Source organism: Ammodytes marinus (genome assembly GCF_949987685.1).
Source record: "Ammodytes marinus genome assembly, chromosome: 12".
Classification (NCBI taxonomy): Eukaryota; Metazoa; Chordata; class Actinopteri; order Uranoscopiformes; family Ammodytidae; genus Ammodytes; species Ammodytes marinus.
In genome coordinates, this window is record NC_137216.1 from 14316245 (window position 1) to 14336540 (window position 20296).

Consider the following 20296-nt stretch of genomic DNA (forward strand, 5'->3'; position numbering starts at 1 on the left):
GTTCAGACTGTCTAGACTGAAAATAAGAAACAGACAATAATAACATGTGAAATATTCTAAACATGACTCATGGAACACACCATGCGACAGTGCTCAGATGGTAAAGGGTTGGGGTTACTTACACATAATACATTAGTGAACTATAGGACAGTGTGGGTGGTGCTGACGTGCAGGTGGACAGGTAGGCAGGGCGTGGCCCCGTGCGCAAGCAGTGACTGTGACACGCAGTGACACGCCTAACCCCCCTGCCCTAACAGCTCCTTCTGCTCTCCAACATGGCTGCCAAGGAGTTTTTGATCAAGTTGAAACTGTACTTAAATAATCTAAAACTATATATACTGTATCTAAAATTAATAAATAAATAAACTCACCGGTTGGGCATGTTTTGTCACATTCCATTGTGAAGTGGCTAACATCAAGATACACTCAATGTTAAAGTTAAGAAACCCTACTGTTAAGAAGCTCTGCAGGGGTGCCTATTAAACCAGGAGTTATGACTGCGTCTTAAATTGTTCTTTTTTGCCCCAGGGCTCTTCAGAATGATCCATAGTAAACAGAAGAATAAGTGCAGAACTTGAAAGCTGTAACAATGAGCCTGGGGCTGCTTACGTTTTGATGAGCAGGTTGTGCAGCAGGTCTTCAAAGAAGAGAGGATTGTCATTCCTGTTCATAGCTGAATAAGATGAGTGCTAACAGTATGATGTTCATGTATTTGTCCTTAAATTTGATCTGTGGAACACATTTTTACTGATGGTTCCCTCTCCTGAACTCTATTCACAATGCTCCTGCAGGGCTCCTGTCAGGTACCTATCATTGGAATCAGTTGGATCTCGCCTGCAAAGGTAACCTGCAGAATGTTGTACAACAGTATGATGATTTTGAGTACTGGAAAAAACACAGTGACATCAGTGAATTCACAAACCAAACTCTCAAGGCTTCAGACAGTCTAACCGGCCAGACTTGAAGCTTGCAGTCACCTGTACACAAACCATTTTTGGTAGTGAAACAGCTTGGAGACCATCCTAATATAAAGCATTTTGTTCTGGGGGCCCGTGTAACCTGTAGCAAGATGTGTTGACATCTTTACAATATATAATATGTGTAGGCAAAGGCAGGAGACATTCACTTAGAATAGCTTGACCATCTGTGCCAGGCCAAGTCTCTGTTCTCTTACACTCACATTATTGATAATAAATGCTTGTTTATCATTGAGCCGGTGGTATCATGCTGAGTTTTGCAATGATGCTGTGTTGATCATGCCTAGCCTGTGACAGCGTAACATGAATACAACTGGCCTGATTCCGTCCCCCATGTGAACCTTTGCAACACATACATAATAAAAGCAGCACGAGCAGAATGATAAGTAAGGGCAGGATCAGTGCTTTCCTTGATACTGATTAAGACCAGAATGGACAATGTAGGATCTGTTCCACACCCAGTGAAGGAGCATTGAAAAATGCATTACACTTGTGCCCAAAGAAGGTGGGGTGTTTAAGAAGATATAGGGCCCTATCATTCTAGGGTAATCTGTGTATTTGTGTGAGTTAAATAACCATTTTGTTCTCCTTGTAAAGTACACATTTTGTTTTCTTCTTTTTCTATTTGTTAGCTATTTTCTACTTTGCTTTCTAAATTAGCCACACTCATGGTCAGTCTGATACAGAAAATGCACCCAGCGAAAAGTGAGGAATGAGTTGGTATAGCAACTAAAAATCACTAAAAGAGAGGGACAGAATATATCGTGGATACCGACAGTGCTATAGGTTTATGTTTGCAAACAATGACCCATCTGCTGTCTCCCCTTTATCAAGCAGCAACACTGCTACTCAACCTCCAATACTAACCAACCAGCACTATATAATCTAACATAGGATGTCGAAAGAGCATTTGAGTTGATGGATATGAGTGTATGTGTGCGTGCTCATGCATGGCTCACCCTTTGTAAAGGTTGCACGTATCCACACAGGTTCGTCCACGGCTGAAGTGTCTGCAGGAGAGGCACTGGTCAGGGCCCAGACCCCAGCACCCTGCGTCTGAACACAGCGAGTCACACACCATCTTCTCCTTGGCTGCTCAAAACAAACACACACACACACACACACACACACACACACACACACACACACACACACACACACACACACACACACACACACACACACACACACACACACACACACACACACACACACACATCAAAGGAACAAGACAGTATGAGAAGAACACAGTAATTAACACAGACTTAACACGGTGCAGATGCAGATAACAAACCCTAAATTGCTCCAAATTAGATGGAAACAACACAGGGCTGTCTGTACGAAGGGCACATGGAATTTGCAAGGGATTCATTTTAATCTTAATTTTTTTCAGACTCCACAGAGCAACTGGTTATTTGCAGCAGCCTATAAAACGTGCATTTCTGTTGAGAGGACTTTCATACACAATGGAAGGAGTGATTTTTGCAAGACATAAGAATAGGGCTAATTGACACGGTGACAGCTTTTGTTTGGTGAACAATAAATGGTCAAACAATGTGCAGTGAGCATGCACACAATATTTAGCCTGGTTGATTAACTAGTTCCACACAAAACTACTCCTATTTGATCCTGGCAACACTTGAACATAACATTAATCAGCTCATATCAGTGAAGGACTGTGAAGGCTGCAATGTATGTGCATTTACTTTACCTTCTATAATTATATAATACGTCTCTATTTATACGTAGTGTGTGTACTATACTCGGTGGTATGGTTCACTCTGGGGCAACAGAAGCATTGGGCTGTGCCTCCTCAATTATAGAAATGCTTAGCCAACAGTAACTGAGCACTAGTGGGACCCACAATGCACCTGCAAATGTCATGAAGGCTTGTTCATTTGACTTAGGTTTACATAAAAGAAGACGTAAAGTATAACCTAGATTTGCTTTTGAATTAAAAAAATCCAAAATGATCAGTATATGCTTTCATCGACAGCTGCACATGAACAGTACACACACACAAGTACTGTTGTGATTTGGATAGACATGTTAAGCCATTATAAAAGCAATCATTAGTTTACAAAGATACAAGCATGAAAAGGTAGATGTGATTTACTTTGGACTGTTTCCAGTCATAGAAAGGAAATACTCCTCTTTTCCTGCCAATTCATAGTGAGCAAACAAAGAGCAGTTTTTGCTTGGCTGTGGCAACACACTCCAGCCTTTACATATGATCTGTTCAATGTTATTGTGTCTAGATGCCCCCCCCCCCCTCTCTCTCTCTCTCTCTCGTCCCCTTTCAGCATTCAGTACTACAAAGGTGGCTTCATCTGAGAGCATTAGAGTGACAAATTTAAGGGTTGAAGTATCATGGTGACAGCCCTGCAGATACAAGGCAACCTTTTATCATCCCATCTGCATCTGACGTGATATTTAAACAAACTCCCTGCTGTTTTTCAAGGTCCTAGCCACAGGTAAGCCAGGGGCAATGCCTCAGTGTCAGCTGTAGTCATGTTCGGAATGCTTTATCTTCTGAAAATAGGATGCAGATACATGGAGAGAAAACAGGATTGTTTCCTTGAGGGCAGAGGATGAAAGCCTTGTCTTTCATAAAAGACAGAACCCCCTCTGTTTGGGCTTCCAGGGCCTTAGGAAAAACTGACCAGGCAGACGGGAAGATGAGGAGAAGGAGGAATGATGGGTGGTTAAAAATAAGGAAATAAACATGGATGGAGTAAGGTTGGATGGCTTTTTACCTATACAGCATTCGCAAGATCAAAAAGATACCAACTTCAGATGTTTCTGACACGGTTGGAAAACAAAAGCCCATGGGGCCAGAACAGACAGGTGCTTTTTTGACACCCGTGGGAGATGAGTATGATAAGGGCTTGTTACTGAAACAATTACAATTAATAAACACATACATAAATAAATACTACACAAAATAAAATATGAATAATGAGTAAACAAAAACTTGTAAAAAAATTGCGATGAAGTTTAAAACAAATCTAATTAGATATAGGGACAGATGTAATTGCAACTCAACTGTTGCCTTCAGTTTCCTGCATCCCTTTCTGATGTATCTAAGGCAGCATTGACTGAGAAGCCAGACACAGCCATTGACAGGTATAATAGTATATTTCAGGGGGCAGAACAAATAAATCAAACAGGACAAAGGATCAACTAGGACCAAGTATCTTGTGTCTCATACATTCATAAGAACCGCTGGCTTTGAAATGTTCCTAATGCAATGAATGTGATCAGTGTTTCTTATTGGTCCAATTTTTGCCAAGTTATGCCTGTTATACAGAACACCTGTTTACCTCCAATAGGTGTTTTTCGCAGCAGACATTATGACTTAAAGGAAAAAGCACAGGTGTTACTATAACATTAACGATGGCTCCGAACCTTGGAGGGATACTTTATAAGGACTATGTAAGAAAACTGATGACAACTCTCTCCTGTTGCTTAAAGCTATGTCATATGGCGCTTAATAGCAGTCCACCAAAGAGCAAGGTATTTTAAGTTAAAGGCCATGCACAACCACAGAGATGTTTTTAATGCTGCTGTTCAGCTTGAATCTTCTTACGTACATGAGTGATAAAGGGGCAACTTGTTCCGCCCTAAAATGTGCAGTGCAGTTGGTGAGTCAGAGAGATGTCAATGCAGACCAGACTAAATACACCCACTCAGTCCTGAAACAAGCTTTAATCACAATAATAAAAACAAATTCCCAAATACTCAAAATCGTAGCGCATGGCATTTAAAACTTAACTACACATCTGTGGTTGGTCCTACCCGACGGGTGTTATTATAGTAATTAAGTAAAAAAAAGCGGAAAATTAAAGGAAATACTGAGGCTAATAACAGTGGGGTTTTTTATCCCAAGGTTTGACCTTTAGAAGAAATGTGTCAAGAAAAAAGAAAAACATTTCTCTCTCATGTATTAATCCAAGCACTGCACTCTAAAACACCACAATAAAAGACTGACATTTTATTGCTAATGAACCTTGATATAACACTTTGTCCAAGGATCATAGTGTAGGCTCTGATGCTCCTGCTCCTAGTGAAGCTCTAGTAGCTAAATGTTTGTCTTAATTGATTCTATAGCTTTCTTAAGGCCAACTCTTTATTTTAAAATGTATTGTTTGAACACCATGCTAAACTTAAACCAGACATTGACTCAATTGTAAGACTTTTCCGCTCATAATGCCTTTACGTTTATGTTCTATAATCATATTGAGGTATAGTTTGACAAAAAGCAAACATAAAACAAGACTACACCCTTAGCTGTGTCTGTTGGCTAACTATATTGCGCTACGTTAATACTTCAGCTCATAGAATGTGCTTCTCTGCAATTTGGTTGCCTTGGTTTCAGATTTCTCTAGTTACCTAATGTCTCGCTACGCTACAGACACATACAAACACAGGCACACACATTAATAAATGGGCAAATAAAGACTCCTTCTCCTCTGTCTTTCTGTGAGGGTTAGAGACCTGCTCTTTTTCAGTCCCTGCTAGGCTTAGTCAAGTGTAGCCACACACACACTCTGATGCACACATGCAGCGCCATGTCAAGGAGAGCGGTGTGTTACTTTTGACTCTCACCCAAAGTCTTCAAAGTCACTGAGAGAGAGAGTAAGAGAGAATGCATATGTGTGTGTGTGTGTGTGTGTGTGTGTGTGTGTGTGTGTGTGTGTGTGTGTGTTGTGTATGCCTGACACTAAAGAACTGCCCAGGGGAAAGGAGCACATGAACAGTGAAAAGGGGCCAACTCAATAATGCAAATAGTGGCTCATTAATGAACATTATACATACATGAATAATGTCTTAACACTTGTGGCGGTGATATAATAAAGGCTCTTCCATTTTTAGAGGCACTATTTTTGTCTTATCACTTATCACCTAATTCAATTTGGTCAGAGAATAATAGAAATGCCAGGTGTGTGTTCCTACTGTTATGTGTTCACAGTCAATGCAACCTTCTGCAGGAGCACAGAAGTGTCGTTGGGCAAGACACTTCACCTGACTTGCCTCGTGTGAACGTGTATGGCTGCTGTATGTTTGTGGTAGACGGAGGGGCCGTAGGCGCTGAATGGCAGCCACGCTTCCGCCACCGGTATGACTGTGTGTGAATGAATGGAATATGGAACCCTGTAAAGCGCTTTGAGTGCCTAGAAAAGCGCTATATAAATCCAATCCATTATTATAAAATAGTCAGAGTTTGGTCTCAAATACAAAACAAACTGGGCTGGCGTACATGATTAAGTGCAAGGTTTTGCACGGTCGCGCCAGAAGAAATCTAGTAGTTTGTTTTAGCCCAGTGAAAGCGGTGTTTTTCCAAATGTATTGAGATTGGGATTTGGGAATGACGATTAAACTTAGTTTGCTTGCGTTATTAAACCAACGATGCACCCTTAGTTTAAATTGACAATGAGTTAATGTAATTAGGTGTTTGGCGCTCATTTTAACGGAGCTATACGTACAGGAATGCCTGAGATTTTAGTTGGCTGATGTTTCTGTGACATGTTTTCAGTTGTGTGAACTTACAGCAGACTTTCGGGCTTTGGTTGTTGCGGACCAGAACCTTCTGGCTTGTGACGCGAAACAGTGTGGTCCAGTTGACGGTGTGGTAGTAGCAGAGCTGGCTGTTCTCTGCTATGTGGACGTTCCCCGCACTGATCTCTCTCAGGGACTGGAGCTGCAGTGAGGAGATGCCCTGCTGCTTCAGCACCAACAGGGATATCCCACTGAGGAGGGGAGGAGGGATGGAGGGGAGAGGGAGGGAGAGAGAGAGAGAGAGAGAGAGCCATAAAGGAGGGGGAGGGAGATGAAAGGAGCGGGAGGAAGAGGGAGAGAGGTAGAGAAGATGGGAATTATTCACAGATGTTGATGCCTGAGTTAGTTAAAACATACAGTATAGTATATATATATATATATATATATATATATATATATATATATATATATATATATTTCTGTCAAATTATCATGTCACCTTAAAGCTATAGTGTGTAACTTCCTTTTGTTGTTGAATTACAACAACACTGTCGGTGCATCCACCTTCAGGTGAGCTTTCAGTGACTGCGCATGGACTTTACACCTCCCGCTGTATGTACAGGTTAGTAGTAAAATCAACAAAAACATTTTTGGGGCACTTCTTGGGCTTTTTCTGAGCTCCTGCGCCAGTGTTGGGGGGCGACACCAGTTTGTAAACCCTGTCATACTGAGAAATACAGATAGTTTAGTAGAACTGATAGGCTTAATCAACTCGTTTGGCGATGGCTTGAATGTAACCAACATTCATTAAAAGTTACCGGTATAGCTTAAAGGTTGTACCACTTACATACAGTATACCATATTATTCTGCTTCAAATAGTATGCACATGCAAGGACAATATTAAAGCAGTTCGGATGGATTTGAGTTTGAGCATTTCAGCACAATCATAATATCCCGCCTTCCTCCAATGCAGCCCCACCCCCTCATTCCTATCCCCGTTTTTTTTGTTTTGTTTTTGAAGAAACTTAATTTAGGCTACACAAGCAGACTTACTTGCTTAATACTGTCTCCGTGCACAAAGTGAGTTATATTGTGGCTGAAGAAACTGGTGGCTGTAGTAGGCTACCGGTACCGCGCTGATCTGCTTGTATCACTGGTTTCACTTCAGATATGTCGGCCAGAACACCACTTATGCTTATAATGAGACTAGGAGAGGAGGAGTAGGGTTTTATCCGCTCTTTATTTTCCTTCTTTCACAGGCACAGCCGCATATAGATCGCGGAAAAAGAACAGAGGCTTAAACTCCGCTCGTGAGGAGACGTTTGAACAGCTGTTGCGACTCGCGAATCGCAGCCGCTAATAACATGCACAAACTATAACTTATAACAGCGATCGGGACTACATGTACATACTCACACACGGGTGATTCACATTTACACTCAGATAAACACGAATGATGGCTTACTGTGGCAACTTGCTCACACACATCTCACCGAGGGAGAAGCGAAAGGAAACTTACTGAACTGGCTCTCTGGCCGACTGACGTCACGGCCCAACACTAAAACACAGCTTAACACACTGTAAAAAATAACAAGAAATAACAACACTGTAACCTTTTCTACAATGGTCGCTACTCGCTAGGCTACTGTCTGCCGTGGAATCAAAACAAACCCTTTCGTTGAGGACGCGCGTGCACGAATGCGCGGTACACAAGCAGACGGCAAACAGACAGGTCTGTCGGCCAATTAAATCGTTCGGTCCGAACGATTTGATTGGTTGTAGTTTTCACCTAATATTATGAGACTGAAATAATTGTTTCTTTTTATTCCTGGTGGGTCTACCATGCATTTTAGAGTGTAAAAACCTTATTTATACCATTTTAAAGTCATTTAAAATAAGTGTAAAAACTCTACAAAGGTAAGAATAGCTTTAACCTAAATCATATCTAAAAATAAAAGCATAACGTTAGGGATAAATTGTATTCATGGTTTGAATAATAAACTCATTTACATTTATAACTTGGCTATACCAAAGGCAGACTTTTACACATTCATCCTTCACCCAAACTGGACAGGTCTTGATTAGCATATAGCATTTACACTGAATGGAAAACACTAATGCAGAATGGGTGCATATGTGTGTATTGTAATTCATATGGGATAGGATTAGTGCTACACAGTACCATAGCAACAGGCATATGGCACATGGAGCTTGTTTTTATTGTTCAGTACTCTGCACTTAAATATTCCATCTCCCATGTGACAGCAGGTTGGTCAGATGGTGTGGCTGAAATCAGAAATATACTTATCTGATATGTGATTGATATGGAAATAAAAAATATGAACACAACAAAAACCTATATGGTGAGAATACCATCGTTCCTCTCTCTTTGTATACTGTATGCTTTATATGGCAATTCACAATGGGATTTATATATATTATTTTTTTACCTCAAATGTCTCTACGGTATGTTGCACTGCCAGCTATTTACTCAGTTTTGGATTTGGAAATGTAATGGGATGCAGTGAAACATTCAAACTAAATGTTCAGGAGGGACCAACTCCCCTGTTCACTTTCAGCATATTGAAGTTGTTAGCAAAGTGCTCTTAATTTGAATAAATACTATTGTTACACAACCCCATAGGAGTAGGATATTGGCTACTAATGATCTCCACCATGTTGTTGTTTGCGTACAATAATTGCATCCCAGTATCATCATTTTACCAATGTGTTTAAAGTGTATCGCTGTACCTTTAATATCTGAATGTTGTCAAACTTAAATTAACCCACTGCATCTGCTTATGTATTATTAAGGGTATTATTTCTTTGTTTCCACATTTAGTTTCGTGCTGCGCTGCAACCACACATTCATATATTTTATCATCATTCTACCCTCAAGCCTCTATTCCTTTCTGTTATTCCTCTAAGCTTCCTACTCTTGCCTATATGCCCCATTTGCACATTTAAAAAATGACAGGGGGCCAGCAGTGTGTCAAAGCCATAGGGTAGACACAGAGTATGCTGGATCAAGCACCTGCTAAGTGTGGGAGGCAGGCTGTAATTTGTACTGGAGCCTGCTGTTTCCATTCTTAGGTGGACGGCACACGCACGTACGCACGCACGCGTGCACGCACGCACACACACACACACACACACACACACACACACACACACACACACACACACACACACACACGCGCACGCATGCACACTGAATCCCTTGGTCCACAATATGTTAGCAACCGTACATTCATCTACTCCATCCAATAGTCACAGCACATTTTTAGAACGCCATTAGAAAAATGTCCTAAAAGGAAATAATAAGTAACAATGCTCCCTCAGCTGGTAAAGAACAAGTTGCCAAAAAAACAAAACTAAAAAAGGTGCGTTGGGAGCCAACCAAGCCCTTTTTCCTTGACGACGGAAATAAAAAATTGCAACTATGAAAGCATGTATAGACCGTTTTTTTCAATTATTGGGTCCTGCTAGGTTTGTCTAGTGCACAAACATGGGGATGCATGTGTGTGCAAACATATTGCCAGGGTAAAGAAAACAATTGGTTTCAAACATTTCCACTGACAGTGACACTCAAAGATACACATACACATACAGCTATGGTGTACATTTGCCTCATGGTTTCAACAGAGTAAAGCTATTGTTCTCAGGTGTTTACCTGTACAGCGCTCTTCCCCCAATGGTTGCCAGGTTGGAGAAAACACTCAAGTCTGTCATGTTGTCAGGCCAAGACTGGATATTCAGAAAGCCTAAATGGGGAAACAGACACACACACACACACACACACACACACACACACACACACACACACACACACACACACACACACACACACACACACACACACACACACACACACACACACACACACACACACACACACACACACACACACACACACACACACACACACAGAGGCAAACAGTTTATAATGAGTCACCAGTACCGAAAGACTAGAGCTGTCTATCAACACACTCTATTTCACACAGCAACAAGAATACAATGAGTAGGACATCTCTGAGTTGGCATCCCTCTGAAATTAGAAAACATTCCAGGACCACGGTAGCCACAACACCTGAGTCACATCTGAACGCAGCCCAGCACTTCTGAGCCAGGGAAATGTCATAGGCACCGTGAGTCCACACAGGAGTTGGGAGCCAGCTACGACCAGTCTAAAGTTTGATCTATATTCATATATTTTTTTTGCATTTCCTTTATCTGCCTCTCTGCTCTTGAATCATTTACATGCTTAAATGAATAGCTGAGAGAATGGCTGTGGCTCATTTAGGATTTTCAATAATGGATTTAGAAATATGAAATATTTAGTAGATAAGCGGTAGGGGGTATGATGGCCAAGCCAACATCGGAGGACAAATAAAACAGTTGGATAAGGCTATGAGACCAAGGACAAATGATAGAGGACTAAAGGTAATTATTATTTGACAATTAAAAAAACAAATCATTAAAAAGGAAATAGAGGTCACAGCTGCTGTTGAATTGCTTTCCTGACAAGGGTAAAGGAGAAACGGGGTGGTGGTGGATGGGGAGAGAAACCTTGTGCATGTGTTGGGCAGAGTAGTGCATTCTCCAATCAATACACAGCATTTGAGTCCATTATATCAAACTGTTAGTTGTCTTCCCACAGGATGCATAACTGTGTTTATCCAGACAGGAGGTGGATGGTGGAGGGAGGTACGCAGAGGAAGAAAGGGGGGAAGAAAGCCGCTAATGTCTTGTTGACAAGAGAGCCGTAACCTTCAGCAGCACCTTCATAAGTATGTGGACACGGTTTTGTTTGGTATGTCAGTCCCAGTTGAGCAGCAGTGGGGTATGAGGGAATGCTTATTAGGAATGTTTGATGAAGAAATTAGTGAAACAAAAGAAACAGTCATGGTAATATTGTGGAATGGCACACCAGGGCTCATGCAAATGGACATGATCTGCATTTAATCCTCACACTAGAGAGATTCTTCGTATGTTAGAGCACAGTAGTTATGGCCAAAAGGGGGGTATAACAAATCCTGCAATGTATTATTTTTATTATACTTTTTTAAGTAATGTACAATAGGATACGTTGTATTGCTTAATTTACTCATATACCATTTTACCAGGGAAGATACAAAATGGCTGTAGTAATGGTTGAAATGTGAAGTATTATTTCATATTTATTCGGCATCCTTTAGCTGATTTTGGGAACATGTGTTTTTTTAAAGCTAACAAGAGTTTTGTTATTTGTAATCTAGTTTATTGCATCCCTGTCCCTGACCTCACAGTGTGTCTATCAGGATGTCGAGGGGCCTCTGAGCCCAGAGGCAGCAATAGCATAAAACTCTTAGCTTTGTACTAGTCAGCACTACTCGTCCTAATGACAAAAAACCTGCAATGCTGAATGAGCTCACAGCTCCACCCTAGAGCACGTTTGGAGCATTGGGGGGGCTTCCTCACCAAAGTCACACAATGGTAGGGAAGACTAACAAGAGCATTGCTGGATTTGGTATTTTCGTGTGATTTGTTGTCAACAAAAAAAACTGAAAAATAAAAAAAATAAAAAAAACAGACTGTCAATCTAATCCTAAAAATGAATAACTAAACATACTGTATACTTTCCACAAAGGCCTAGTTTCCAATTGTACAACTCTTATGGTCCGTTTGGCAGGGAGGATGTACTGAAGCATCTCAGAAAGTCCCAGTATGGACGCATACTGTATGGAAATGACTTGGATGGATACGGGTTCATCTAATGGGGATACTATACATTAGTGCTGTTAATAGATGTGATTGAATTTTTTTTTAGCCTTGAGCTAATCTTTCATTATCTCTACTCCACTTTGTTCTCACCTCTGTCAATGACTGGTTACGTGCAGAAAAATAACCCTATAGAAGAGATCCCCTTGCAGGGGGTCCATGCACAAAGCAAATTACAGCATGGAGCCACTTAAGAGAAGATCTCACCAGCAAAGGTTAAGAGTGCTTAAGTTGGAATGATTACAGTCCCAGTCACAACACTGAGGGACTCACTTAAGCTAAATTGCAGGAGATGATCGCCTATACTCTTTAGGTAAGGACACTGAACTGTAGATATACTGTATGTCCTTTAAAATATGTTGACACGGGGAAGCTAGATTTGCTCAAAGAAAGAAAGAATGAAAGACCGAAGGAAGAGAATTGGAGAGCGATGGGTGTGCTGGTGTGTAGGACGAGAGCTGTCCTCCTACACAGCTCATTTGAAAGCTAGAGCAATGCTCAGTGTGACCTCGGGGCCACAGGAGTCACGTTCTCCTGACAGCTCAGAGAGATGACACGCTGAGCTGACACACATCTCAGGCTACATGCTTTGGCCAATGGTTTGTCCCCGTCACCTGCTCTCAAACTGCCATCGCCAAACCAACAGGAAAAAAGGAAAAAGGGAACACTTGAAATCCAAGCGTTTGATTTTGTCTGTGTATATAGTATATATATATATATATATATATATATATATATATATAGTATATATATATATATATATATATATATATATATATATATATATATATATATATATATATATATATATATATATATATATATATATATATATATATATATAAACACATAGTGTTTCCCTTAGCATTTTAATTCTTCATCCAGGAAGAATGAAACACCGTCAGTGCATCTCATAAATTCTACACTCAAAATCCGAAATGAACGTGATTTACTAAGACAGCAGCTAATCGTGCAGGTAATGACTGAGATTAGTAAGTGAAAATAAGTCCTGCCTTATGCACACACACTTAGGAAATCTCTTAGACGAAGCACAATCGAGGCGTATTAGATGGTTTCTTAACTCTTAAAAGATGATATGGAGGTGAAGGTTAGTTTTTTTTCATCTTTAGTTTGTCTTCTTGTGCTAAAACAATCAAGCCATGGTCAACCAATTCAATGTATGTGTTCCAGAGATACTTTTTACAAGCAAAATATAATGTAATATCGCTCCAGTCAGACATTCACTCACTCAATAAATGTGTTTTTGCCAAAAATGTCCCCAACAATATTCCAGCAGTATTTTCATATTTCACAAGGAATTACCACATTGGAGATAAGAGGTTTTCTTTGTGGTGGCATTGTCAAATGGCTGGGCTGGAAAGATGACAGTATACATGCAGCTTAGAAGTAGGGGGAGGGGGGGGTGTGCATAGGGGGAGCTGGGGGATTTACGCATGGCACCACATGTTCTGGGTCTTTTCTTCATGGTGCGTGAAGGCAGGGCTGGGACTGTGGGACTCAAGGCTAGGAACTCCCCCAGGGACAGGCAGCACAGAGACAGAGAGGAGATTGAAAGACTCATCCGATATTCATCTTATGCTGCGCTGTCTGTCCTTGGTGTGGACAGTCTCGGGGGGGAGGAGGGGGTTGAGGTGGACTTGAATACACACATGGATACACACGGGCGTCACGTTTATGCACACTATATATGGCAATAAAAAGTGCAAGATGTGTGATAGAGGCAGGAGTAAATTGTATTAATATGTTGTTTATTTTCTTTCACACATTTGTATGCATGTGCAGAGATGCATGCTGTTCAAGAGATATGACTCACCTGTGATCTCCCGCACGGTGCGGAACACATTGAGTTTCTCGGGGTCCAGAGCTTCAATGTTGTGGTAGACATCCCTGTTGTGAATGATAATGGAACATCAGAACAACACAAATAAAATAGCCTCTGCATTTTACTCTGCATAGATAAGCAATGGGCTTTTTTAATCACAGCAATAGAAAATAGCTGCGTCTCTGAGACATAGAACATAATGATGTAGAATGTCCGATCGAATCAGTAAAGCATGTGATCATTGTGTTAAGATGCTCAAATAGTTGTGAATGATTACTTGCATGCATGTAGAGTATACTGTAACTATTCATCCACACATGATACTGTTTATGTTTGATTAGTCTTTTACAGTCACCCTTTATACCCTTAAACAGCATTCTCCTCACAGAACTGTTCCTATGGAACTTTTGGCACACTCACTCTCCATTTGCATTCACTGATACTGGTAATATTGTTTATATCTATTCAAACAACGTTGTTCTTGTTTATAGGTGACAGTCTTATCTTGGGCAAATTACATTCAAAAGTGGAATATGTGAAAGAAACACATCTGACTCTCCATATTTGCGATGTATTTGGACCCAACGTTGTTCATGCTGACTGCAGTTGCTGAGCTCAATCTCACCCTTTGATCCCAGTGATTAGGAACACCAGGTTGCCGTTGATCTTGGTGCAGTTGAGAAACTTGTCAATGTTGCTGGAGTCCACTGTCTGAGCTGTCTGTAGGCTGGCTGTACCGATGCCATCACACGCTGCATCACACCGCGAGAAAGCAAAACACATTAGTTTGATTAAATGTGTTTGATTAAAAAACGTCCAAAAAATAAACCAACTGAGATTTAAAGGATATGTTATAAGCCGAATGTTCAACATATCTATAAACCACTTCTCAATTAACATGATTGTTTTTGTAATTAATACTAAAAAAAGATCTGCCCTTCGTGTGTCTGTCATTAACTGGTGGGTAAATACTAACAGTGGTAGATTTATAATAATTTGCTTTGACAAACATGGCTAAACAAAAGGCAACTTGATTAATATTTGTCAAAAGTGAATTTATTGTTAAACATGTGTTTGTGGTTCACCTTTCGGGCAGATGTCAGTGCAAGGAATGCACATCTTAACGCGGTTCTCCTCCACCTCCATCTTGTTACTGGGACACGCTCTCACACAGGAGCTGTGGTCCACCACAAAGTTATCTGAAAAGCAATTCATCGCAAATGTCAAGTACATATGGCTGCTGTTTGTCACACAGGAACAGTGAGTGGCCCCCGGTGTAGGCAATCATGTACAAGGTGTCGAAAAGTCACTTTAATTCACTTTGACAAACGGATGCTCTCTGGAGGCACATTACATTACTGGTTAAGTCGTTAAGTCTGTAATTGTTTAGCATGCAAACCTTATTACATTAAATATCATTAGATTAAATTGATGTTTCAGTGGTAATAATTTCAATGGTATTATATTATCAGAGAAAAGAAAACAGTGAGGTAAAGTAATTTGTATTTGTCCAACTCAAAATTGTTGTGTCAATAGGTCTTTTATTTTGACTTTTTCTATTGGACCGTAATTCCTTTTTGAAAAATCTCTATTCAGCTTGACTTCCAACTCTCACAGAGGCTCATACACTGTAAGTAGCTGCCAGTAGGCTCTGGCAGTTCAAAAAGGCTAATATGACAACAACCTTAGTTGGATGTTTAAATGTAAGTAAATGGGGTTGGAAGTCATGTATTCAGTGTATCACAAGTACAGCACAGTGTATTTCAGAGTCTGTATGTGTGTCCAGGTGGTAAAACTTACGTGGGCACTTCTTGACACAGAAGGCTCCATAGGTGTACTTGGCCCTGGGGTTGTGTTCTAGTTGGAAGCTGATGGGGTTGTAGACAAAAGGCTGGGGGCACTGGGTTACACACGCCCCACTGTCATTGAAGTTGGTGCAGGCCTGCAAAAACACACACCCGGAACATACATTTGGATTCATTATTTTACCTCTCACCTAAATCAGATGAGGTTTATTGTATTTTGAAGGCATGGATGGATGTGTGCACTTTACAGCCTACAAAGCACACATCGGTAGTACTTGCGCGTAAACATCATAAGAGGATCCAAATATCAATTTAACTAAAGTCAGAGGTGATATTGCTGAATGTATGCACCCAATGCAATAACCAATCATACAACTTTATATTAAAATTGCACATTACTTTATATGATGTAGTCTTCTTGATGGAGATGTTACACTGTATATTTTTAAATGTGTGTGGTGTGTGTGTGTGTGTGTGTGTGTGTGTGTGTGTGTGTGTGTGTGTGTGTGTGTGTGTGTGTGTGTGTGTGTGTGTGTGTGTGTGTGTGTGTGTGTGTGTGTGTGTGTGTGTGTGTGTGTGTGTGTGTGTGTGTGTGTGTGTGTGTGTGTGTGTGTGTGTGTGTGTGCGCGCGTGTGTGTACTCACAAAGCAGTCTGTGTCCTTTGGTCCATAGCAGCCACCTGCACACTCACGATGGCAGCAGTCACTAACAAAGGGCCCAAAGCAACGGCCGTCACACTGCTCCGCACACACTGTCTTAGTTACTGTGAAGTGACAGATGTAGAAAAGAAAGAGAGAGAAGGAGAGAATGTGTATATCATATAACACACATGCAGCTATTGTAGACCCTGAGATCAACATTTGACCGTAGACAAATTAAGCTTAGCGAAAGTTCAGACAGGAAGACTGAGTATCTGTACCGTGTTCTTTGTTTCAGATTCCTCCCTCAGTTTCATCCACGCTCTAAGTATGGGAGGTTCTCTCTATTAGCTTAAACCTATCATGTTCACCTTAACATCTCTGAGCCAATCACCTTGGTCCCGTCAAACATTTAAAACCGTCCTCAACTTGCTGTCAGTTGTCATTTCAGTGATCGATGCAATTTCAATGATGGATGCAACTCTCCTCCACCCCATTCACCTCCAGTCATCATCACATCATCATCAGCAGCATCGTCCAGACCTTCAGCTTTTCACCACCACCATTGTCTAGGATCCATCGGGGGGGGGGGGGGGGGGGGGGATTTCGCTGCCCCCTTCAGATGACTTCGCGACAGGGGCTAATCGCCAAAGACTCTTCTAATATCTTCGGCAAATTTCAATAAATGAATTGTTTATTCTTCAACCTTTTGTTCATGAAGTGTCTCCTGATGTAGTGAGTGCAATTTGTCACCTGCTCTGGCAATACCTGTATATAGTTAAGAGGTAGGTAGGTAAAGCTATTCAGCTAAATTGAAAAGGAAGGAATTAAATGTAGACAGAGAAGCTTACATGTAAAGCGTCAACACCTCAATATAGTCTTTCACTTCTAGGTACTGGATACACTGGTCAGTGGACACTATGGCCAGTCTAACAGCAATCATCTGGTAACATATATACAGGTACATGAAATGTATACATGTGTGTCATTGTTTCTGTCACTGTGCTTGCTCCTCTGAGGATGTCTAGCTGGATTTAGTGACGCATTGATTCAGTTTACTGTCCGTCCATTGTCAATGTCTGTCCATCCTTTCCCAACAGACCTGTCTTAGTCTAATTGAGGCCTCATGCCTGTGTGCTGTGCTTCTTGCCAGCCATGTATTAATGTACACAGGACTCTGCTATTTCACAGGTAACGGTGAACGTGAGTTGTTTACCCTACTTTTTTGAAATGTTTTGAAAAATGTGCAACTGCCAATAATCACAATTATTCAATGTGTTACTTTAAACTTCAAATACACCTCCAAAATCCCATCTTTCTTTAGAAAAAAATAAGAGGGTCCTTTTGTGTGCTGATACACCAATTTGCTTGCTCCCTTGAGTGTATAAAATCACAAGTGGGAAGAGTTTCTATAACACAAAATGGCAACTTTGTAGCATTTCTAATCAAAGCTGATTTGTGAGGAAAACAATCGGTGAGTGACAGAGAAAAACAAAAGCGACTTTAGCTGTTGTATCCTCCAGCTTCTTTTTTTAATTAGTGATAAAGGTACAAGTACATTTGTCACAGTACTGTCCTGGGAAAAAAAAACAATTTAAGTGTACAGCATAACAATATATATAAAATGTTTGTGGTTGTGTGTGAATGCACATATTGTTTTTGATGTGTGCTGCATTTCCCTCGGGACATTGCGGTGAGGCGATACTATCAGAGTGATGGATACAAGCGGCCGACTACCCGTCAAACACACATGCAAACACACGCACACTTCACCCATACGCCTAACGTACCATCAGTGGCATTCCATTAACGCTGCCTGGGCTAAAATGAAACGGCCTACTTTACTCCGAAAGACACTTTGTCAAACAAATGACCTTGCCAAGAGAGTGATGCGGTGCTGTTGATCAATTTGGCTTTAAACTTCCACTTTAAAAGAAGGAGAAAAAACAAATACAAAAGGAATCCATCTCATAAAATATGCCTGGAAGCTTCCATCTGAACAGGGCTGTAGACAGCGGCATCAGTCACAGGAACTGCTGCCTCTCAGTTTTTCACATTTGCATGAGCCAAAATGTGCTTTTTCTACATCTGGTTTCCGAAAGAACTTCATAAATAAAGATGGGATTTTTTTTGTTGCAGTGGTAACACTTTCTATAGCTAGTGACATTTGTCTTAGAATTCACTCACATTTCATAAAGGCGTATAGAGCAACACACTAAACCACACTAAATTTGGTTTAAGTCACAGGCCCTTGAATCAAAGATACAACCGTCAAAATAAAATGTTTTCCTTGTATTTCTCATTCACATTAACATTTGATTTTAGATGTTAACTAAATCTGGGAGAAAAAAAAATGCCTATACAACAAATGGATGGTTGAAGTGATACTTGATTTCATATCAGTAGGAAATCACTAAGTATATGATAATACCACAACTGTGTTTTTCATGAGGGTGTTCATCATGATGCTCGTTTCTAAAACAAATCAAATTAAAAAAAGACACAGGGGGTATATACATGGAAGAGCATAGGCTTTTATCCGACTATGTTTTGTCTTCTTAACATGCAAATGCAAATTCACTATGTGATATTTTAATCTTGCTGTGTGTATCTTTTTGCTGTGTTAGGAGGGTTAGATCCAGTTCACCTCGGGGCTCTCTTTCAAAGCCAGGGAACAGAACAGAGGTAGACACAAAGAAAAATAAGTTATCCTCCAGTCTTTCTCTCTCTCTCTCTCTGCATTAACCAGAATTTAAATTTAGCAGATTTGTGTTGGTGCATAATATCCCAAAGCAATCACTGTGGCGCTGTAAGTGGCCTTTTCACCCTCCCCATAAGTGGAATTGATGAATGCATTACTGCCCAAAATGTTTAGTAATTACCAGTTTAGTGTAAGTATGTGGGAAAGGGACAGCTTGTTATAATGGACATACAGATAATCATCACCAGAATCTGCAGCTCCCATCAGCTTCAAGGGACTTCTGAGCAATGTTGCAGCACATTGTTTTGTATTTCAGATATTAGTGGACTACTACATTAGTCACGACAGATTCTAAAAACAGGGAGACAAAGCAGTTGTCCCTGTGAATGCCTCTGCCTGTTTATATAATACATAAATAAATACCTGCCCTATTCGTCTTTAGAGTCTAAATATGTGATACGTAGCCTACAATAATTATTTCAGAATAGCATTCTGAAAGTTGGAGGTTGGTTTGTGCAATGAGTTCTCAACATTGATGTGGTTTGTGGTCTCGTTAGTTTTTTAAAAATGATTATTAAGTTCCCTTTCAAAATGCAACTGAACGTTTATTTCAGGTGACACAAAAGTTTGCTCAAGCAAGACTCTAAAGGCGCCGACCATCAAATTTAAAATGCCATTCTGCGGGCTATATATTTTCAAGATACGGATAAAGATAATTTCAATAATTAGGTCATTTTTACCTCCAAAGACACCTCTCTCGCAGGGAATTTTTTTTGTTTGCAATATACAAAACCAGGAACTGCAGGTGCACCTAATAACTCTAACGGTGTCTGTTCCACTTACAGTAGGTGTGCCGGTGACACAGCTTGAACAATTTACTCTGGCTGTGGCAGATGGAATAATATTATCAAGTCTACCTGTGCAAAGGACTGCTGTGACCAAGGTCCACCATATTAATAACTTCACACTGCGGTACAAAGGTTTCAAGTTAATTTAATAAAAGGAAATCCACAACGGCCCTTAGACTGCACTTTAGAGTTATTTAGGGACCAACCTGCTAAGTCTACTAAGG

The 20296-nt window shown here is 40.5% G+C and overlaps 1 protein-coding gene across 1 annotated transcript in view; it reads right to left on the minus strand.

Annotated features, from left to right (window-relative positions):
* Nucleotides 1–20296, minus strand: part of erbb4b (erb-b2 receptor tyrosine kinase 4b) — a gene marked incomplete at its 3' end in the record, with an annotated part of 297976 nt that overhangs the window by 68577 nt on the left and 209103 nt on the right. The window contains exons 6-13 of the mRNA XM_080038662.1: nt 16530–16648; nt 15881–16022; nt 15166–15279; nt 14706–14832; nt 14072–14145; nt 10151–10241; nt 6528–6727; nt 1937–2069 (exon numbers count right to left, since the gene is read on the minus strand). Of these exons, the coding sequence (XP_079894788.1) occupies nt 1937–2069; nt 6528–6727; nt 10151–10241; nt 14072–14145; nt 14706–14832; nt 15166–15279; nt 15881–16022; nt 16530–16648 (1000 nt within the window). The remainder of the gene's footprint in view (nt 1–1936; nt 2070–6527; nt 6728–10150; nt 10242–14071; nt 14146–14705; nt 14833–15165; nt 15280–15880; nt 16023–16529; nt 16649–20296) is intronic.